Source organism: Mesocricetus auratus, unplaced genomic scaffold (assembly GCF_017639785.1).
Source record: "Mesocricetus auratus isolate SY011 unplaced genomic scaffold, BCM_Maur_2.0 Super-Scaffold_100003, whole genome shotgun sequence".
Taxonomy (NCBI): domain Eukaryota; kingdom Metazoa; phylum Chordata; class Mammalia; order Rodentia; family Cricetidae; genus Mesocricetus; species Mesocricetus auratus.
Window position 1 is genome coordinate 117,148,311 of NW_024429188.1, and position 22,894 is coordinate 117,171,204.

The 22,894-nt window shown below is 47.1% G+C and overlaps 1 protein-coding gene across 6 annotated transcripts in view; it reads left to right on the plus strand.

Moving 5' to 3' along the window:
- The first annotated feature begins 621 nt into the window (after positions 1 to 621).
- Znf185 (zinc finger protein 185 with LIM domain) overlaps positions 622 to 22,894 on the plus strand; it is a 51,447-nt gene continuing 29,174 nt past the window's right edge. For 2 of the 6 annotated variants that reach the window (XM_040744741.1, XM_040744742.1), the window contains exons 1-12: positions 628 to 812; positions 14,460 to 14,537; positions 14,699 to 14,822; positions 15,151 to 15,216; positions 16,224 to 16,262; positions 16,346 to 16,423; positions 17,655 to 17,738; positions 18,659 to 18,742; positions 19,006 to 19,047; positions 20,073 to 20,156; positions 20,319 to 20,408; positions 21,386 to 21,472. In XM_040744741.1, coding sequence (XP_040600675.1) covers positions 14,504 to 14,537; positions 14,699 to 14,822; positions 15,151 to 15,216; positions 16,224 to 16,262; positions 16,346 to 16,423; positions 17,655 to 17,738; positions 18,659 to 18,742; positions 19,006 to 19,047; positions 20,073 to 20,156; positions 20,319 to 20,408; positions 21,386 to 21,472 — 812 coding nt within the window. In that variant the 5' untranslated portion in view covers positions 628 to 812; positions 14,460 to 14,503. Of the gene's footprint in view, positions 813 to 12,286; positions 12,910 to 14,459; positions 14,538 to 14,698; positions 14,823 to 15,150; positions 15,217 to 16,223; positions 16,263 to 16,345; positions 16,424 to 16,848; positions 16,936 to 17,654; positions 17,739 to 18,658; positions 18,743 to 19,005; positions 19,048 to 20,072; positions 20,157 to 20,318; positions 20,409 to 21,385; positions 21,473 to 22,894 lie in introns of those variants that run through there. The other 4 variants (XM_040744743.1, XM_040744740.1, XM_021223863.2 and 1 more) reach the window with 4 other exon arrangements.

Here is a 22,894-nt window from a genome sequence, read left to right on the forward strand (position 1 = left end):
GTGGTCCTGATTTCTGCATCTTGCCCCGCCTCTTCCAAAAATGGCCTTCCAAATTGCAAGTTTTCCCGGGTGCCAGGCAGAAGCTTCTTGCTCACCTTTTCTCTCCTCTGCCTGACTTCCTGCATGATCTCAATCATCAGTCGCCACCCCCAACCCCGGTCCTATCCCCGCCCATGTCTGGAATCTCCATCTGTAAAATGGATCTAGGCACAGTAGTTCTCGACAGAATGGATCCGCCAGCATCTGTGGAAGTCATTGGCTCAGAGTCTGGGCCAGATCTCGCTGAGCACAGGCAGGGACGCCACTAGGCAGAAGGGGCCATTCACGTGGTAGAGGCCTCCTGGCCTCAGGGCCGGGTGCCCAGAGGAATTAGCCTGGAAGTTTTCCATGGCGGCAAAACTTTCTGGAGCTCTTTCCAAGCCGGGCAAGTGAAGCACCAGCCTTGATTTCTCCAGCAGCTCCGTGAGGCGGAGCAGGGAAGGAGTGGGAGGACCGAGGACACTGGCGGGAGAATTTGCGGAATGTGCCAGGCGCATCTACCTACCCCAGGAGAGGGCAGAGGAAGGGGGCCGGCCGAGGGGAGGGGCGAGGGGCGAGGCTCCCTGCAGCCGGAGAAAACCTGTTTGTTCTCCTGCGGGTGGAGCCCAGTCCGTGCCTCCTTGTTCCCTGCGCGCTCCCCGCTGCACCCCGCGCCGCCCCGTGCCTGCCCGCTGACACAGCCCAGCAGGGTCCGGAGCTGCCCGTTCCAGGGAGCCCGCGCACCACGCCTGCCCGACCTTCCGCCCATCCCACAAGCTGGGCACCTGTACCAGGTAGGGAGGCAGCAAGGGATGCCCGGTTTGTGTCCTCGTGCACACAAGTCAGGGCCTCAGTCTCTCTACCCATAATTCATACTCCCTTCAAACATCCCTCCTGGGTTCCCTTCGGGGAGACAGTACCCTCTGTTTTCTACTTTTCACTGTGAGTGAAGAAACTGAGAGGCAGGGGACTTTAGTGTGACCAACAAGGGCAAGTGACCCCCTGGCTGGCCTTGTCCCTCAGTCCTAATCATTTGAGGATAAGACTGGTTGTTAGTATACTGCCAGCTGGGAGAGGGCGAGGTGAGCCCAGATTTGGTGTTTTGCAAAAATTATGGAATCTCACATCCTCCGTAAATTGTGCCCATTTTATAGATGGCAATAATGAGATTCTGAGACAAGCATACTCCAAGACACCTTTCATTGGCCTGGGGCCTAGGGCAAAGGGATCTGGTGGTGGTTTGTGATAGGCATGTACTGGGCATTGGGCGATCTCAGGGCTCAGAAGGGAGCTGTCCATACTCAGACAGAAGGTGCCGAATCAAGTGTCACTGTGGTGTTATCAGCGGGATCTGCCACGCACAGGCTCTGTGACTGGATTGTTTGGGGGGGGGAGTTAAGAGCCTCATCCTCTTTGGAACTTCGTAGTGATACATGGCCTCTGAGAAAGGCTGAAAACTCAGGCCTTCCTGTGTGCTCTGCCACTTCCTTCCAAACTGTGGCACCTAACAGCTCCAACTGGTCAAAGGGAGAAGAAGCCTTCCAGGACTATGTACTCTCTGAAGTTTGTTGAGAGTTGTGTCCTCCACAAGCCATTTGTACTGAGTCTTGATATTAAAGCAGGTGGTGACACCTGTTCTTGGTCTTGCCTTGGTCTCGTGGCTCTTTGGGTTTCTGGTCTTGGTGCCTGGGCTGGGGTACGAAGCTGGTTTCCACAAGCTGCCAAGTCTGAATAGTGGTGAGGGGCTCTCAATCCCAGAGCTGCAGTGGAAGGTTTAGGAGGTCATCTTCCCATAACCTCAACTGGCTCATCTGAACAAACACTGCCAGCTTAGATGCCAACTAGTGGTGCACTCACCAGGTACAACTTGCTGAAGGGCTTTGGTGTGTGCGATTCACCTCAGCACCCCCAGCTCACATGCTACAGTATTGGGAGGAACAACAGCATCTCACCTGTCCTGCTGTCATCGATTCTCAGCCATGGCTGGGGCTCCGCAGTCAGTGGGATGGAACTGATAGGTCAAGGCCAGGAACATAGCAGGTGCTCAAAATCTGTTCCTTTTCATCCTTTAGACGCTCATGAGTCAGCGACAAAGGTGGCTCATGACTACAGAGGGTGTTGCAGCTTTGAGAGTCATAAAAGCATTGGTGGCTCCCTAAACCTGGATCAGGGATGCAACCCCAGCTGGAAAGATTAGGTAGGCTCCCTGGAGGAGGGAGACTTTGGTGAGAGTCCAGCAGCCTCCAGGTCAAGAGGAGTAGGAGAGAAATCAGCCTGACATTTTACAAAGACAAGTCTAAAGGGACAGGCCACTCTGGAACGAGCTTCCATCTGAATCATAATAGGAGCAATTGTATGCATCTGGGACAAAGCCCTCCCAACTTGAGGGTAGTGGTCCCAGGAGCTACTAGAATCTAGCATAACTCTTCCTCAAACTGCTTTGGGCTCCAAGAGGCCTTTAAAGTCTTCTAAGACCTTCTAGGGCCAGGCCTCTGATTTCCCAGCACCCAGGACCTGGATAAGATAGGCATTGGCACCTGTTTCTGAACTAGCTTCAGTTGTATGTCAAGCAAACACCCCCAATTCTGACTTGATGCACTCTGAAAGCCAGAAGCCCACACTCCCTCATTTCTCACTGAAGCCTCCCCTATGTGACTGATCCCTTTATTTGGACACAAATTTACCTTCCGCTTGCTGAACCCTGAGGTCACTTTCATTGTCAGCCTTGTGGTGACATGGGACAGGATCATTGCCAGGAAAGAAGAAAGCTGCTTTCTAGGGCTCTGATGATCAGAGAAACTTCTCATGTTGCACTCCAGACTTTGGGCACCCATGGTTGGGAATGAGCCTGGGTGCCCACAACTTGTCTGGCTTCTTCATCCCAGCCTAGGACCTACCTCATCTCTTGCTCCCATGATCTTAGAGGAGGAAAGTTAAATCTTCTCCTTATACCAAACTGCTTGAATATAAGGGGGAAATCACGGCCATAAGGTGGCATGCCCAGGTTTGTACAAGTGGATGGTTGCTGAGCTGGATTCTGAACTTAGTGTGGCCTCTGGGTCTTTCTCTTACCTATGAAGCTGTAAAGACAATGTCCTCACTGACATGCACACCCTGCTAGGGGCAATATTTTGGATCCCCCTGATCTGCTGTCATTCCCCTTAGCACACTGCCCTGGTCCTGGTATGAGCTGGTTCTCCACTGACATAGCTGGTGTCAGTTAATGTTTCCCAAAAGGAAACTGAGGCACAGAATGGAGCTTTTTTTACCTTCTCCTGTGGATCCATGTGGAAGCATTTGGCAGATCTTTTCAGTTCATTTTCCCTGCTGGGATGACCAAAGTTAGAGGGTGTGGACAGGGGAAAAGGGAAGCGGGCCTGGGTGGAAAAGAGATTGGAAAACTCAAGGCCAAGAGGCCCTGTGCATGTTGTTCTCCAGGGCTGATGCAGACTCAGACTGAGAGGTAGGAAGGCTGGAAAGAATCTGCAGCTCAAGCAGATGTCACTGGGGAATGTGTCTTCTGGAGAAACCTAGAGGCTGCTCTTTGAAACACAGCCTGGGCATTTCTTGTGGACACTGCTTACTTCTGGTTTTGAGGAAAAGCTAGGAATGTGGGGAGTAGATAGAACAGAAAATGGGCAGTTCTTTACTTACTTGATAATGCCTTCTTTGTAACACCTCTTCTTGCACAGTTGCCCTTGACATTACTACTGCTGGCCTGGGGAGGCTGTCAAGCTCTGGAGACACACCCTGGACTCAGAGAAGACTTGGCCTCTGGGACCGGTGGTGGGAAAGCCCAAGCTATGGTGGTGCCTGTTGGTGGTCCCTGTCTTTGGATATATCTGTGGGCACATCTCAGGCATGAGGTTCAGCCCCCTTGGGCTAATCCCTGTGATGGTTGGCTCAAAACACCACTTTCTGATGACTAAGTCACTTTCCCAGAGAGCTTGATGTGGCAGAGGGTTACTATGGAGAAAAGAGGCACCAGGATTCGAGACACAGGAATGGGGATCCCTGTTGAAAATGCTGACAGCAGGCACTGCCTAGTTTGGCCTAGAAAGAAAGAAAAAAACCACAAAACCCAAAAAACAGACCTTGCTTCACCATTTCTGTCCATGCACATACTCATCTCCTACTCATTCTTTTAGAGTTTAGGACCCGATCCAAGGGAGTGTCCTTGGGAAATGCAGCACTCTAGCAGGGCCCACAGAGCCTGTCTCTCTTCCTCTGACTCTTGTCTCTCTCCCAAGCACCCAACCTGACCAGCAGCTTTACTTAGGTGCTTGTTTCAGAAAAGAAAATGTGACCTTGGGAAAATGCATTCTCATCTTTTGGCTTCCACATTCTTATCCCCAAATGTACAGGCAAGGATGGAATGAAAGGGACGTAGAGTTTAAGCTGGACAGGAACGTACGAGAGAGGGTATAGAGGGCCTGGATGAGGGGAAGGCTATGGAGAGAAACAGGACTGCTGGGTAGTTCTTCTTTTTATCCTCACTAGAGGATCACTTGCAAGAAGGACAAAAGCCAAAGTTAGGAGCGATTGGGATTGAGCTCTTGTTTCCTTATGCTCTGGCAAAGGTTGAACAGGTGGCAGCTATGAGGACTTGGGGTACTCATGAAGTACCAGGGGAGAGAATGCTGGGGTGGTGGTAGGTTCCAGAGTCCTCAGCCCCTTGTGACCCCATGACATGCCCATCTGCAGATGGAGGTAGCATCTCTGAGTGACTAGGGCTGGCTTGAGACCTTAGATCTCCAGTTGCAAAAATAACTATTGGGATATGAAGATGTTAAAATGCACAGGTAGATAGGACTGTGGAGGAAGGTCTTGTGGTGTAGCTGCAGAGATAACAATACAAATAGCTCAGGATTGGGAGCAAGAGGACCTATAGTCACTGTTATCCTCAGCAGCCTGGCCTCACCCAGGTGTCTCAGAGGAATCTCTGAGAGCTCTTCCCAGCATCCCTCAGTAGTCCTGTAGGTCAAGGCATCCCTGAAGTGGCCCAGTTTCTCCAAACAGTTGTTTGAATCCATCCCTCTTGTAAGGATTCAGGCATTATGCTGGCCTGTCCCTGTCACCTGGCAGAACACACTCAGGCAGTGCCCTGGTCAGCTCAGGTGCAAAGGACCCCTTTAAAAGAAAGACCTCTACCCACTTATGTTCTCTTTCTCACTCCTCTCTTTCCCCATTCTCTTTCCTGCTTTTTTTTCTCTCTCTTTCCCGCTGTTCCCCTGAGGCAGACAGGATTTTTCCTGCCCTCTTCTGTCCTCTCTCTGTCTCTCTCTGTCTCTCTGTCTCTGCCTCTGTCTCTGTCTCTCTCTCTCTCTCTGTCTCTCTCTGTTCTCTTTCCTTCGCCCTCCCTCCCCTTTCTAATAAAACTTCCCACTTAAGCTCTGTCTGCATGGCGTGTTTGTCCCTCTGCTTTGGTCACCCTCGCCTACCATGGAATCCATGCAAGGTTCCCCACACACTTTGTCATAACACCTCAAGAGCCAGAAAATGTGTACAGGAGAGCCTCAAAATTCTAGGGTCTTGGGAATGGCAGATAGCTGACAGTACCCCATCTTCTCTGGGGTTTCAGCTCCCTACAAAGTTGGGAAGGATTTGGCCTGGCCCAGACAACTTCCTCCCAGGATTCCTCTAGCACAGACGCCAAGAAGTCTAGAATTTGGGGTTTTGGAATGGGATGGCGGGAGGTGAAATTCCAGACTTTCATGCAGAAGTCATTTACCTGTAAAGAACATTAAGAATACATCCCCCTCCGCCATGCTTACTTTTTCCATATTACATTTTTCTCTCTGCAACCCAAATATCTTCCAACTTTTTTCCACATAGTATCACTCCTTCCTTTTGCCTTGTTGGCTTGCAGGCAGGAGCCCCAGTGACTAGAGCATTGCAGACAGGTCACATGCTCCTGTCAGAGAGGCCCAGCCTGCAGTTCCTGGGACCTATATACTGAGCAGGAGACTCGGGAGCTCAGACGGGAGCCAGCTGCTGCTCAGCCTTTGCTCTGGCAGAGCTAGGTCTGTCCAAGATTTCTAAATCACTTGCAACTCCCCTCCCAATCCCAGCTCTGAATCTCTGGACCAGTGACAGTAGTGTCTCTTCTAGGTCCTTATGGGTGGGAAGCAACCCATCTGCTGACTACTGCTGAGGCTCCAGTGGAAGACAGTGGAAATCAGAATGGCCATGGTTACAAAACCTGGCCACAGGAGGCTGCTTCACAAATGGAACATTTCATCATTCCAGTCCTTTTGGCGTAGACAACAAGCTGGCAGTTTGAGGGCTAGCTTAGGCCACCCTTGCTCCAAACTAATTGCTTTCCTTGAGAAAGGCTTGGACTAGCACAGCTAAGTATGCCGAGTGTGAGTGCCGCACTTAGGAGATGGAGACAAGTGGAGCAGAAGCTAATGATCATCCTTGGCTACACGGTATGTTCAAGACCAGCCTGATATAATAAATAAGCAGGTAGATAGGTAGGTAGGTAGGTAGACAGACAGAGAGACAGATAATGAACGAAAGGAAAAAACAAAATAATGTTAAATGTTTTGCCTCTTTCACTCCCAGTTTAGCTCTACTTGGCAAGTGGCACCAACCGTCAAGTAGTTTCAGAGCCCACATAAACTGCTACCACTCAGAGGTGGCCAGCAGTGGACGTACGTAGGTCACCTGGATCTCATCATTTTGCCTTGGGAGATTTGAAGCCCTCAAATCTAGAGTTAGTAGGGCTGGTCTGAGAAGTAGCCACTGGGTCAGTTCAGCTCATTTTTCTCACGGTAATAAGAGGTTAAAAATATTCTTCCTGTCCATGGATTGCAGTTGGGCTTCCAGGTATCTGTGCCCAATTGTGTGTGTGTGTGTGTGTGTGTGTGTGTGTGTGTGTGTGTGTGTGTGTGTGGTTATATGCTTCACAGACTCTTGTTACTACTCCCCAAGGACCCTCTGTCTTCATACCAGGTATTGTAGGCTGGCTTAGAAGTTGGTGGGACCTAGAAAGATCAGGAAGCTTGAAGACAAACCTGGGAACTTCTCCCAGGGATGACTGCCATAAAGGATCTGAGAGAGCAGGGTATATAGACTAGACTGCTACAAGGGAAAGTGCTGGAGAAACAGGTTTACACTTAACAAGGCTGACACCTACTGACTTGTCCTCTTAGAAGATGCCTCAGTTCACCTTCCCACCAATAATACATGCATTCTTAAATGTAAACCTGTTTCTCCAGCCATTTCACTTGTAGCAGTTTAGTCTAAGAAAGACACTGCATTAATGGGACAGAGATGTATGCCAGAGGAAGACCCTTTAAAGAGATATACTTCAGTGTGGTAGATTGACAAATGGGGTTTATACCCGTCTACCAATCAGCAGATGGTCTTCCTCAGCTTTGTTGCCCTCTCCCCTCCTTGGCTTTGGTTCAAACCAAGGTCACTTCTGACCTTTCCCCAGTCTACCTGCCTCCATCAGTACCTCATCCAGCAGTGCTCACAGGCCCCTAGTCCCACTAGGCAACATCAGTAGTTGATTCTAACACATCTACTCATGGTTCCCTGTGGTTTCTAACAAACTTGTGGTCTCCTGACCCAGCTCTTTCTTCCAGTGAACTGCCCTAGTCTTCAGTCTACTTCAGCAGTGATCTTTTTCTATACGGTTTCTCAATAGGGGATCTCAAAATAACCCAGGTTGGCCTTGAGCTCCCTGAATACTTGAGGGTGACCTCAACTTCTTATCATCCAGCCTCCACCTCCAAGTGCTAGACCACAGTCATATACTACCATGCCCAACTCTATGCTACAATATGTGTCTTCTTTATTTTTTCTTTTCTTTTTTAGATATACATTTTGAGACAAAATCTCTTGTATCCCAGGCTGATCTTGAACTTGCTGTGTGGCCAAGGATGACTTTGCACTTCTTATCCTCCTGTGCTAAGGGTACAGGAATGTACCATATACCTAGTTGTATGGTGGTGAGGGTGGAACCCAGGGCCTTGTGGGTACTCAACAAGTACTGATATAACTGAGCTCCATTCCCAGTAAACCCATTCAGGTTTACCATCTATTGAAAAAGGAATTGGGCTTCAGAGATGTAGTTAGACTCAAGGGAAAGCAGCTGATGCAGGAGTATCAACCATGTTTCTTTTCTGGCACATATCCTTGCTCCTTTGCCTGGACAGTTGCCAATGGCCCTCGGCTTCTGGCATTCTGCACATGTATGACTCTATCTTGATTTGAGAAGTGTTTTATATGGTTCTGATGTACTATGAGACTAGACAACATGGCCACTGAATCTATCAAGAGGAAACTGACAAGTTCCGGGTTTAGTACTGGCATAGGATGGATGTGACTGCTAATGCTGGGAATAAAATTCATATACTTGCACAGTTCCTATGTAGAAACCAATGGCCACAGTCCCTGGGTCTTGAAAAAGACTATGTCGTTGACATGCCTCACTGAAAATTAGACAGCAAAAGTGGCCTGGTAAGATTTGAGGGACTAACAAGTGGGCATTTGCTTTTAGGCAAAGAGGTGAGGGCCTGTCCAAGGTTTTCACATTTGGTAGTATCAAAAGACCCAGGAACCAAGGACTTAGGCTGAGTGGTCTGCCAACAGGCACTGACTGTACCCATGTATTCTGGCTCATGGGGTTACTCCACATCCTGCTAGGATGCAGACATTTGGGTTTATGCAATCATAATAACAACAACTTGCCGGGCGTTGGTGGCGCATGCCTTTAATCCCAGCACTCAGGAGGCAGAGGCAGGTGGATCTCTGTGAGTTCGAAGCCAGCCTGGTCTACAGAGCAAGTTCCAGGACAGAATCCAAAGCAATACAGAGAAACCCTGTCTTGAAAAAACCAAAAAACAAACAAAAAAGAACAACAGAGCTCTGATGTGGCAGCTTCAATACCATGATGGTGTGCAGAAGATTAAGCCTGTTTGGATTGCACTTGGTACACTTTATTGGACAGCAGGTTCTTGCTGACATAGGCAATTCAATCTGGTCTTTGCTCCCCTTCCATTCCCCCTTTAGTGTGCCACTGACTTCCATGGAAACATGCCCAGGCTCTGCCAGCTGGCACCATTACTGAGATGATCAAAACCTAGTCCTGGAGGGATCCAGAGGGTGACAGACCCCAGGGAGGAAGGCTTTTCTGCCTTAGCACAGCCATGGCCTTGCTTTCTGTCATGCCCATAGCTCTGAACCTCTGCCTGGAGAGTAGATGAATAGGCTTATATGGCCCACTCTAACTAACCTCTCTGCCAGCCAGAGAGGAGGTAAGAAGGGAGAATAGAGTACAAAGAACCTGTTGGCCCTTACCAGATTTTCTTCCTCATCTGATGCTGAGGTCACTCCTTGGCACTGGGTCCCTGTGAAGAAACAGAATGAAGGGCCAACCCTGTTGAGTGTAGCCTGCCCCACCAGCCTGGTTACAGAGCCGCATCAGTCCCAAATAAACACACAGGATGCTATATTAATTATGAAGCTGTGGGCCTTGCTTGTTTCTTACTGGCTAGCTCTGACTTAAGTATTTACCCCATAATTGTTAATCTAAGTATTTCTCTTACTGGAGAAAAGAGTCCGGACTTCTTATTTCTATGGCAGCTACATAGTGACTCCCTGTGTTTCTCCTTCCCAGAGTCCTCCTCGACTCCTAGTCCCACCTATCTTGCTTCCATATTGGCCAACAGTGTTTTATTCAACAACCAATAAGAGACAGATTTCAGAATGACATCTCCCATCATCTCCTCTTTTCTTTCTAAAATAACTGAAAGGTTTTGACTTCAACATAGTCAAATTATATATAACAGAACAGTTATCAAGTAAGAACATAGTTACAATATTTGTCCATTAACATTTAGTAAGATTTAAAGAAAATATCATCTATCCTATCTTTATGAACCTAAAGTCTTATAATGTAGCTTATCTTTTATCATAACCAAGGAAAACTATGATGATAATTATCTGCCTTTAACTCCATCATAGGATAATATATAAACACTAGAATTGACAGAAACATCTTGCTACCTGGACAGTCACCTGAAGTTTCTCTGTAATGTTGGGGCATCCATCTTCAACCCATAGGCCACAGTGTGTCTGGAAGACTTCTCAGCAAAGCAGGAAATTTCAAGCAGTTTCTTGCCCAAATGGCTAATCTTGCCATGTTGAAAGCAAACTCCATGCCCATCTTCCTCACGGACATAATTGATGTGCCAGGAGCAGACATTTCTCATTGTCAAGAAAAACTCTAATCCATTTTAAATGCCATTTTCTGAAGGTCTTTGAAAGGTTTGAAGACTATCTATCTCAAATATGTCTCTATATCTAGAAAACCTAACTAACCTAACTATAAGTTCTGACTATTATAAGTAACTATCTATAGTCTGTATTTAATTATGCATTACATTTTAAAAGATCAGTATAAGCACAATACTTAATCAAGAAGAGAAATATACATATCACAAAATTGACCTTGAATTTGTATCAATAAATGAAATACCAATTATTCATTTCCATACCATAATTCCCGTTTTTTCATTAAAAAGAGATTGGTTGTGATCATTAACCAATTCTAAGCAACCCCATTTAAATGAAAACAAAGATTTATAAACAGTATGGGAATTTGGACATTGATCATTCCAAACTGCTTCCTGCTGGAAGGGGGCGCTGTTCATACCATGGGGATTATGACAAAACTCAGAAACCTGTATAAGTCCTTATTTTTGTGGTCTGTAAGACTGCATCATCTTAGCTGTCTTAATTGTTGAAACACCTGGCCCATTGCTTCTGGGGCTCTTGGTACATCAAACCACAGAAGCCTGGAAGGAATTCACAGCTTTCCATTTTCTGTGGAAACAGAAATAAAATATCTTTTCCAAAGTAACATATCCTTATACTTAAATTTTGAAGTCAATGCATTTTTAAAAGATATAAGTTGAATTAATTTAGTAGCATTTATAATGAAGTGTAGTTTAGCAGTTGTTCCTTTAGCAATCAAAAAACTGAAAAACACAATAGCATACAGTATCCCGACTCTCTGTGTATTTTCCATCTTAATGTGGTTTATTTATTTATCTATTATTATTACTCTATTTCTTTTACTTTTATTTATTTATTTATTTGTCTGAGACTGGGTTTCTCTGGAAATCCACCTGCCTCTGCCTCTGGAACAAATCCTACTGGCATGCACCACCACAGCTGGCTTCTCTTTTATTTACCACCATGCTGTTTCTTTTTCTCTCTCAATCTTATGTATATTTTTAAACACACTGTAAACCCTTTTAGAGGTTATTCTTCATCTGAATCTGACTTTACTGTAAATCTTTATTTTTTTTGGCCACGTGTCTTATCTGCTGAAAACCATGGCTGTTTAAACTGTAGTTTTTCCAAGATGGCAGGCGTAAGTTTGACTTTAGCTCACCGCCTCAGTCTATGCTGACATCCAGCAAAAGCTGCCGGCTTGGAGATGTGGTCACTGCCACTTCCAGATACTCATGCACACCTTTCAATCGTTAGCAGAGCCTCTTAAAAGAACCTTGGTGGTTTTCTATGCTGAGTCAGGAAGGCTCCCTTAAGCAAGTCGTGTGAGTCTCTGATTGTCGCTAGCAAAACAGAGCCCACCTGAGAAAAATGCTGCTACCAAGAAGCCATGCTTCTCTCTGTTCTTTTGTTTCTAAAATTCCTTTTAAGCTTTTGTCATTCTATGTGGAAATTCATATCCCACTTCTGATAACAATTTGTTGAGTGAAGCCTTTTCCTCCGCCAGCCGCTTTGGTTTTTCCCCACCAGCCGCTTGGGCTCTGCCACAATTGCAGTACCCAAATAACACACAAGACACTGCATTAATTATGAAGCTGTTGGCTGTTTTCTTGGTTTCTTACTGGCTATCACTGACTTAAGTATTTACCCCATAATTGCTAATCTAAGTATTTCTCTTACCAGAGAAAGGGACCTCTTATTTCTATGGTGGCTACATGGTGACTCCCTGTGTTTCTCCTTCCCAGAATCCTTATCAACTCCCAGTCCTACCTATCTTGCTTCCCTATTGGCCAACAGTGCTTTATTCAACAACCAATAAGAGACAGATTTCAGAATGACATCTCCCATCACAACCCTAAATAGCCACTTTTTCTCTACTGGTTAGAGAACACTATCTTTACTCCAGCAAACAACTTGAAAGTCATCACGACTTGGCTTATGTCCTGCTGCCCCATATGTGCTGATGTTACAACAGTCTAGAAACAGTCTACAACAGATAGAACATTTTCACTCTCATCTTACAGACATAAAACTGAGGCAGTCCAGAGAAATTAACTGATTTAACCAAGATCTGACAGCTACTAAGGTGTAAGAGAGATGGTCCAATCCTAAACCAACCCCAGGTGGTTCCCTGAGCCCTCATCCTATGACTAAGTCATCTGCCTATCCATAAAGGTGTTTTGCTTGAAATGTGCTTCAATCCTACCCTCTCAGTTCCACAGTACTGGCTCAGCTCCATAGTAGTCTCCATGACACTGTTGGAGTTTCTTTGCTGCAAGCTCTCTTTCCCAGAGTCTTTCCATTAGCACTAATGGTCAGCCTTTAATAACAGACTATAACAGACAGTGACATCCCACAAGTTCCATATTCTCCAGTTGAGCAGCCCTGGCTCTACAGATAGGTGTGGCATTCAGCTGTGGAATGTGTGCTTATTCCCTGGCCTCTCTCTACATTCAGAATTCTACTGACTCTTGCCACTTCTGCTACCTGAAGGGAAATCTGCTAACATCATAAAGGACCTCTATGAGTTCATTTTCTGTTATTATGATGCAGTACCTGAGGCTGGGTGTTTTACAGAAGAAAGATACTCATTTAGTTCTGGAGTCCCAATGGCATGGTTTCAGCAGTGCCTTAGCTCAGGTAAGGATCTCATGGCTGGGTATCACAGTGGCAGGCAGGAGAACCTGTATGTCAGAGAGACAACTTACATGGTGAAATGGGACACCAGGGAGAAACCAGAGCTCGGCTAGACTTGCTTTTGGGTAACAAACACTCATGAGAACTAACCAGGTTCTCCTAAGACATTAATTCTATCATAAAACAGTTCTCCCAACGATCTAATTACCTTTCATCAAAGCTTGCTTTGTGTGTGTGGGGGGGAGGATATGGGTATAGATGAGTGGGTAGAGAGGGGTGAGTATAGATGTACACGTGTATACATGTTCATATGTGCATGTGGAAGTCAGAGGTCAACATCTGTGGGGACACCAGACCTTGAGCAGAAACCCACTTCCCCTTCGGCCTGGGAGCAGGCAGCTGTGTAATGTTTACTGAAAACAATTCAGTGCTTTAAAGCTCTTGATAGGGCTCAGATAAGGGCTCGCTCACTGAGATACCATGACTTTCACACCCCCTATGGCTAGATGTCTCTTCCTGTTTCCCCGCTGTGTCTCCCCGATTCTGGGGCCGGAGATTAAACCACCAGCCAGGAGGGTGAGAAGTCTGGAAAGAATGGTATGTAGATGAATGGCAGAAGTCCTTAAAAAGGGAAGCTCCTTTTTCTTGGAGAGACTTCTACTGAGAGCTCTCTCCTAAGCGGACTGGGGTCTCCTCCTAAGCTGACTTGGGAAGATAAAGTTTTCTTAAAGCAACCGACTGGTCTCTGTGTCATCTATCCCGACCACCTCGCTACATTCTCGGATGCAGGCCGCACAGCAGGTGCGACAAACATCGGGTATCTTTTTCACTATTTGTCTTTCTTTATGAGATAGGATCTCTCAGTAAACTTAGAGTTCACCAATTTGGCTAGATTGGCTGGCCAGCAAGCCTCAGGGATCTTACTATCTTTGCCTTTCCAGTGCTAGGAATAAGGGTATGTTACCATGCAAGCACTGACTGAACCATTTCTCCATCCCCCAAACTGTTGTATTTTAAGAAAAACAGCACGCTAGAGAAAGATACCATGAGACAGGATTCAGGCAGAGTTTTTTTTATTAGGGAAGGGGGAATCATAAAAAGGGGAGGGGGAGACCAACCTCCAGAGACAGGAGCAGCAGGAGAGAAGAAAGTGGGGAGAGGAAAAGAGAGAGGAGAGAACAGACAGACAGACACACACACACACACAGAGAGAGACAGAGACAGAGATAGAGAGGGAGAAAGAGAGAGAGAGAAAGAGAGGATGGGAGGTGGGCAGGGCCCTTTAAAAGGGAACATAGTGAATATGCACAGGTGGTTCTCTTAGTGGCTACAGCTGCTGGCGGCAGAACTCCAAGGACATGCCAGTACAGATGCCTGAATACCAACACAAACTTCACTTCTTAAAAGTCCCACTACCTCTTAATATTGCTATATGGGACCAAGCTCCCAGTACAAGAGCCCTTAGGGGACAAACCACATGCAAACTCTAGAGGTGACCCACAAGCCATTACAAATTCACATATTGACAAATCTATGTTTGTCTTTGTCCTCAGGAGCCCACTGAATCCACTAATAACACATTTGAAAACCAAACATCATGAATATCTCAACATTAGGAGATAATGGAAAAGGTGAGCCTGGGCTATCTGTCTGCCTGAATTATCTCAGGCAAACCCTTAGAGGGACATGAACATTGCCCAGTCAACTAATGGATGGCCTCATAATGGGAGGGCTGGCAAGGGCCCTGGGACTAGGGTTCACCCTTTAAGGCTCTTAGGCTTGCTCCTGCCAGGGAAACCTTTGCCATCCGGTGAAGAGGAGCGCAATAATGTCCTAAAACAAATGAAAGTACGAACTACACTGAAGAGCGACAAGAGCTGGATCATCAAGCATGAAGACTCAGAGGATCGTACTACGTAAGTCCAGGAGGCAAGGCCAGAAGGGAAGGCAGCAAGCAACATTGGTGGAGGAGCCAGGGGACCCAGGTGGGATGCTAAGGACATTTCACCATTTAGAGCTAAGTCAGACTGTGTGTCCACTGGCCTGCCAGGTGAAGGTACAATCTGAACACAGCCACAGATGGGACAGTCCTAGATACTGAACAGTATATATGGTCACATACCTGTAAAGTGGGTCAGGAGAGGAGAAGGTGGTACATAGCAGGCCAACTTTGGGATGGAGCCACAGGGTAACAGGTAGCAAGGAGCATGGGAGCCACTATGTTCAGGTCCTGTCTTTCCACAGACAGCTTCCTTCAGGACAAACCCGTGCAACATCCTTTTCATCAGTTGGAGAGGTATCAAACACCAGGTAAGAGGTGGTACATAACTGACTTTTAAGTGGACCCAGAAGCTCTTCTGCTGGAAGGAGGGGTGGACATCACACAAGGAACACATGGGGAGCCTGAATTGATAAGGGGCATGAAGGACTTTTAGTGAGTCATTTGAACGGCATGGTAAAGACAAGACCTTTGGACTTCTCTTTTAGTGTTTCTGCAACTTGACTATCTCCAAGAAGCTGCTCTCTGATAAAAACAGGGTCTGTAGGAATAAATGCTGGGGCTCTGTGGTACCCTTAGGCTGAACCTCGATGTTCCACCCAGAGCTCTCATAATGCTGGATAGGATTATCTACTGAGTCCTTGTCCTCTTTCCAACTCCTCAGAGGGGGATCTATTGCCTGTCCCAGGCCAAAATAACCCCCTTCTCACTACTTCTAACATGCTCTCCCTAGTGCCCCCAATCTTCTGAACCCCTCTGTTGTTGACAAATGGCAAGCCCCAGTACCCAGAAACTAATGATTTCTAGCCATTGACCAAGCCTGAGACATACCTTCTGGTTTCACACTTCCATCACCATTTGGGATGTGAGTAGGGGCCAGAAGAGGAAACATTCTAGAGGAGTGGAACAGGAAGGCCATGGGGCTTTACCCTCTATTCATTTCAGCCCCAGGTTTTGAGGTTAGCTTGGACTCTGACCAAGGGACTTTCGGTCTGATCCAGGAGAGAACAGGCAGAGCTCCTTCAAGTGCCCTGGTGCCTGGAAGAGTAACTTCTGGAGCTTTTCAATAAATGTGAAAACATAGTGCAAGCCTCCTGCCTGGCACCCTGTTGTAAGTCAGGCTATGCTGGACATGGCTGTGGAGGAGTCAGCCATGACAGTGATCCTGGGAAGACTGAAGGAGAGATAGGTGGAGCTAAGTGGGTACCTGGCTACTATATTGGGATACCCATCAACTGTTGGATACAGAATGCAATAAAGTGACCTGAGCTCTATAGTGAGGCCATTGTTCCCCTCATGCCTCCTTTTCTCTTGGCAGGACTCCAAACACAAAGGCTCCCACTGGTTACATCATCCGGTAAGCGACCTCAGGACTGCCTGCATCCTCATACCACTGCAGCCACACTCAGACTTCTCAATACCTTCTGGTGTCTCTTGTAGGGGAGTGTTCACCAGAACAATAGACAGCTCTTCTCACTCCCAAAAGCACCTCTCTAAGAGCAATGGAGCTCCAAGAAGGTACATCCTTGGTTTGTTGGCCAGATGGTCAATAGGACGGTGGGAGAACCTTGTCCATTGCCAAGTATGGGAATGTCCTGCCTGGCTCTAGCCACTGGCCAGGGGCAGTGGCTGGAAGGGGAACTCTAGACAGAGATGTAGATTGTGCCATGCACTTAGTTCCCAGTATGTCAAGGCGTCATGTTATGTACACCTTGGTATCAGTTGGAACTGGGGCTCCATTGGAGAAGATACAAATGAGAGCCCAGTGGGTTGTTTCATTGTAACTTAACTGGGTCTGCCCTGTTCAAAATGTCTGGCGGGGCTGACAACAAGGAAGAAAGTCTTCTTGTGACCCATGTCCTGTCTCTTCTGGACTGTGTGGGTAAACTTAGAGGCAAGAGGGGACCCATAGTTGGGCAGATGGAAATATCTTGCTATTCTAGTGCTTCTGGACTGCTAGGAGCAGCTAATTCTGGTCCTCCGCATTACTCTTCTGGTTATAAGATGGCTACGGAAGATTATAAGAAGCTGCGAGTATATAATGATCCCAGACACTGGACCTACTGAGGACAAGTGGACACTTATCTCTGAGTTAGTCACTTACCTGCCACTTATAGCTGTAGCCTAGAGCTGTGGCCATGCCTAATACACTTATATGAGGCAAAGCAAAGACTGTAAGAAGCTTCTGGAAGGAGCCCATGGGTCTAGAGAATGGACAGTGAGCCATGGCCATGTGGGACTGCTGCTCACTGTCTGTGTTTCCTGCATATACCCCTGTGCCCCTTTACATCTCAGATTCTCAGGCTGGGCTGAGTTCAGCTGAGCTGTGCTTGGGGGCATGATTTTCTTACATATCACTGACTATTGGTGTGAGCATGTTTTGTCTAAAGCTGGGCTTCCCTTGAGGTTCCTTCCAAGAGCTCTGGCCAGGGAGGGGAGCTCAGGACAAATGTATGGATTGTGCCGGCCCTCCCCAGGATTCTACATCTTTATACAGCTTGGTCCATCATCGTGTTTCATGGGACAGCTAGCAGATATTTCTAGGGAAGTAGTGAGACTGTTGACTGTTGAGGGACAGAAAACAGGATAAAGGAGTGCTTGCTTTTGAGGAGGAACAAGTGGTTACTAAGGCTGAAGGTTGCAACAGCAATGTGTTGGCATTGGCAGTCAAGAAGCCAAGATGCTAAGGGGAGTAGCTTGTAACAGGGAACAGGAAAGAAGTGCCATACCTGCTTCTCTTCCCCCACAGGGCATCGTACAACATCAGGTGCAGCTCCACATCAGGAACTGAGGAAGAGGAGGTATCCTTCACCTCAGATGAACAGAAACAGAGGTAATGGTGTCCCTTATAGGCATACCCATGAGTAGGGCAGGAGCCAGAATCTTAATAGACTGCCAGAGTACAAAATACATAACACACAAACCATGAGGACACCCCATGGTGTGTGGATACAGTTGTCATTCCAGAAGTTTATGAACTACTTCTCAGTGCTGGGCCAACTCAAGTGACACTTCTGAGAGCCTTGTAGGGTTAGAATCTAGGAAACATGGGCCCACGGAAAAGGCCCATGTGTAGATTCAAAGGAAGTTGATTAATATTCAGTGTCAAGTGTGCTAGGTAAGGCCTTCTGCACTCTGCTATCTGTGGGTGTGTTGTGTTTGCAATGTACTTTGGGTGCAGGAATGGTCTCCAAAGTTTCAAATTCCCCTCACTTATAAAGAAGAAGCCCAGTTAAAGGGCAGCATCTGCCAACCCATATGTAGTTTGAAGCATAGTGGCAGTCCCTTGCTGAAGGCCCTGGAAGACTGGCAGTTCTATGCAAAATGATCACAGTTGCATGAGGCCTGAAATATCGATAGTGTAGGGGAATGAATAAGAAGCTCTGGAAGTGCCTCACATCGATTGCCATTCTGCCACCTGCTTATCTGTGTGCACTTAGGCAAATCACCAGAGCAGTGGCCAGACTCAGTCAGTCATGGAGTATATCAGCACCTACTTGCCTGGTTGTGAGGCTCAATGAACCAGTGTGAGAATTTTAGCATTCAGAGCAGGGCTGGACACATGCTACATGCTCCCCAAGTTAAGGGTCCTTCCTTCAGTGTCCATGGTTTTACAGCAGTGCTTGTTACCCTGGCTTACCCTCCTCAACTCCCAGGGGGTACTCCTGAGTCAGCTAAGTGAACATCCCAGGCTAGACTGACAGAGTGGCTAGTCTGACACGCATCAGATACCTCTGCATTGTACTACCCCAGATCACAAGCTGCAAGCAGTGTTCTAAGGAAGACAGCCTCACGGGAGCACTCTTATGTCCTCTCGGCAGCTAAGAAGAACACTGGGTGAGTTGTCTGGGAATGAGGCCCAGCAGGCTTGAGTCTGTCTTGGCCCCTACTGGCCATGATCTGGGGTCCTTCTCCTCTGCTTCGGGCTTCAGCTTTCCTTTGACTAGTGAAAGGATAAGGGCATTCCAGCTTGACCTTCACGGGGCTCTCAGATGCACTTTTTAGAATAAAAGCAGGAGGTACTGGGAATAGGAGAGGCTCTAAGATGGCACCTGTCCTTGAGCCTTTTCCAACATGTGCCCATTCTGCTTCCTTTCTAGCAGTCCTACCCAGGAGCTGCAGGCCCCATTTATCGCAAAGAGGTAAGTATCACTAAGGGAAGCCACAGGAGCCATATGCTATCCAGGTAGCAAGCCTCCTGCAGTCGGGTATAGAGAAAAGGAAGGTTGCTGTCTCTGAGCAAAGAGAGTTGTCCTCCCCAACCATAACAAGAGTCCTCTTCTCTTGCCCCGCCCTGGGCTCTCCTGTCACCCAGAATCAGGACCAGAACCACCAAGAGAAACTCCATGTTTCTGTGATATTACTGATTGGTCCTATAGGGAAAACAGGGTGAAAAGGAGAATGATCCATATGTTAGGAGACTAGCTGAGTGAGGCAAGGGTCTTATTATTTGACATAGGTCAATTTCTGTAGGAGGAAAACGTTGGATAGAGGATGAAGAAGAAACGTGTGAAGGTGAATCTTAGGTACTGGGACTTTTAGTGGAGTGGAGTTCAAAGGCCTTCTAGATAAGGTGGCAAGTCATTGATGAAGCAGCATTCCAAATATCCTAGACCAAGACCTATTCGGTACAAAGGCCCAGAGTGGAAATATGGTGTTGTTGTTGAATGACAGTAGCTGACTAGAATATAGTGAGCACAGACAAATTAGCAGAGAGTAACATGTGCTTATTAGCTGTTACTAATGGAGCAAGATACCACCAACAGAGTGGCTTAACACCCTAGAAATGGAGGTCAGAAATCGAAACTGAGGTGTTGCCAGGACTGGGACAAATTTTATTTGCCTCACCAGGCTACTGTTTTCATTCACATCGACTTGTGTCTGTGTCCAGATTTCCTTAGTCTCAGAAGGACATTAGATTCAGGGCCCATCTTAATTTGGCAGGATCTCATCTTATCCTGTTTATATCTCCTAAGAACCCATTTCCAGACAAAGTTCCCTGGGTTCCAGGGAATATTCAGTGGTAATGTCCTTCTACCTACTCACCCTGAGCTGGGGTGGCCAAGGTTTCAGTCACCAGTCTCATCTGGATCCTGGTTAAAGCACATTTGTCAAAGGCCTGGAAGCACCAACATAGCTGAGAAGACCACACTTTTCTTGCCTACAGGGTTGATGTGGTGGATGATGACGTGCCTCCTGAGAAAAAGCAAGAGCCACCTAGTCTAGCAGGACCTGTTTCTGGCCTAAGCAGGTAATCAGTCACTCATCTTAGTCTGTGAGAGACTGACCACAGCAGAAGAGGCATCCCATTGTTAAGCTTGCTCATGGTACTTCTCTAACTTGGCCAAGTTTACCCTACCTAGGAGACAGTCCTGATGTCTCCAGCACATCTCACATCTGCCTTCTTTGACAGTATGAATAGAGGCAGAACCCAATTGTCTCAAGCAATTCGTATTGAGTGCATGCCAAGTGTGCCCAGCCCCTCTGGAAGCCAGGAATCCAGGTGAGTGTCAAGAACCAGCTCTGGAGTATGAGCTGGTAACATGGTTTCCCACTGATCTGACTGGCTGTGTTTGGCAACGAAGGAAGGTCTAGCAGTGGAGTGATAGTGCAAGGCCATCTAAGTCCTGCCCGTCTCACTTCAGGTGTGGATATGCTTTGCCCTGATTCCAAACTCTGAGCGTTCCAGCAGCTACTGGCACTCTTCTTCTTTGCAGATGGCAAGCCCTCAGTGCTTCCTTGTACTTTTCACTGGATGGTGCTGAGTCTGACAGGGGGTACAAGCTTTCCTGTTGCTGTTGCTTTCAGCCTGGGTAGAGTCTTTGGCTAATGTCATAGTTTTCTAAGGGTCATACCTCCATGGCACCCTGGATAAACCTGTGAAGCCAGAAAAGGAAGAGGGTCTATTCTTATAAGTCAGTTCCAGGATCCCCACTGTCCATTCAGGGTAGAGACTAAGGGACAGAGTAAAGCAACCAGATTTAGTCGTCCATGGGCTGTGATGTAGGTTATGGATTGCCTACCTTTCTTCCTGCATCTACAAGTCTAGGTTGGGAACTGCCTACCTCCCTGCTTTCTGGCTGCTGCCTCCCATGCCCTGTAGGCTTTTCTAAAATGTCAGCCTGACCATGTCAGACCCTCACTTCCACTTGAAGCCCATCTCACCGTTCGTCTTACCAGACAAATCTGTTCAAATGCCCATCTAGAAGCCCCTTTATTTTCTGAGAATGGTCTAGCGTCAGCTCGGAGTGGGAGACTGGCGATATCCTTTCACAGACCAAAGGGTCAATGGCTTCAGTTTAGCTACAGTACCAAGAAGGCTCAAAAACAGAACAGATGAGGGCAAGGAGGGGGAGGAAGATGGGGCTGGGTATCACACATTAGGGAAGCACCAGATGGAGAATGCACTTGGATGCTGACACAGAGGGAAAGAGGAAGCTTCTCTCACGGAAATTATCCAGTCTCTCCTTTGGCCTGCAGCTTGAAAACTGAGGAGATCATCCGCTTGCAAATCACAACCCCCAGAGCAGGACTCCACCTAGTGGCCTCAGACCAGGAAACCCTGAGGTACTGGGGCCCCATTGCTGTCCTGCCTCCATTTACACCTTTCCCAAGATGAGCAGAGAGGCACTGGGGGGATGACTGGTTGGTAGGAGGTGTAACCAACCTGGGTTCTCCATCACTGTCTCAATATTTTATTCAAAAATAATTATATAATGAGTATTTGTTTTTTGTGAGGCCAAAGACCTTGCCATGGGACTCCCTGGGCCAGAACTACTGACTCTAATGAAAGAGACAGATGCTAATATGAACTAGATCAGCCTACAGTGCTGACCATATCATGTACCTCAATGTCCTCAGAAAGTGAAGGGCCAGGCCAGGAGAGCTGGGTGGGGACACTGGGTCTGTGTGGCCCTTTATTAAAGCCACGGTTTTAATTGTGTTGCTTATAGAAGAAGGCATTGGGGTGGGGTCCTTGGGTCTGCCTCCCCGGTGCATAATGCCACAGTACCCTGTGCTTGGGATGAGGATGGATATAGGGGCCACATCCATCAGGGAACACAAAGCTCCAAGCTCTTTTTCTGGCAGAAGCAGTGGGGTGGACAGCCAGAAGACAGGCTATCAAGATCACAGACTAGGGCGCACACCACTCAGGCCTTCTGAGCATCATGTGGCACATCTGGAAAATGAGTGTGGATGACAGTATTACCCATATCTTGAAGCTGATGTGGACAATTAATGTTTGGAAAGTTAGAAGAATAGAATCTGGCCCCTAGTCAACAAGTGACTAATAATGAGGATATGCGAGTTGGCCAGCCCATCATTAGCAAATTTTCAACCCCTAAGAGACAGTTGGCATTTAAGGATGGGATAACCATCAGAGTGTGGGTGGTTGAGGAGTAGTTAAGTCATATCTTTGCTCTTCAAGTCTTCCCACAAAAGCAATGAAGTATCACTCTCTGAAGAATTAAAAAGAGATTCAGCTTGTGAGGATGAAACTAAGAATTACAATACAGACTCTAGAAGGTAACTCACTGCTGAGAGCAGACTCAGCTAAAGAGCTTCCATGAGCCTGGGTCCACAGTCAGTAGTAGCTGAAATACAGTCCAGCACTGTACTATTGTTGGGTATCTTCAGAGGGAAAAGTAAAGGGAGAGAGGGGGTGGGCCTATAGAGAGCAAAACTGTAATATTTCCCCAGATATCAAATTGCAGAGGAGAACCAAGTCCAGATCAGGCTGTCCCTCTCACAGACCTAGACCCCTGGTGTGATCCCTGGGAATGAGGGAAGAGGGCCTTAGATAAACAGGAAGTTTATTTGTCTGCCCTCTCTGGCTTACTAGCAGCCCCGAATTCCTTGTTGCTTGCTCTGATAACCATTGACCACCAAGGTGAGTACCTGCCCCCTAGTTTCTAGCCCATTTTGTTTCCTTTCATATTCATAAACCATTAAATTTGAATGAAAGAGAAATACTTAGGCTTGGATTGG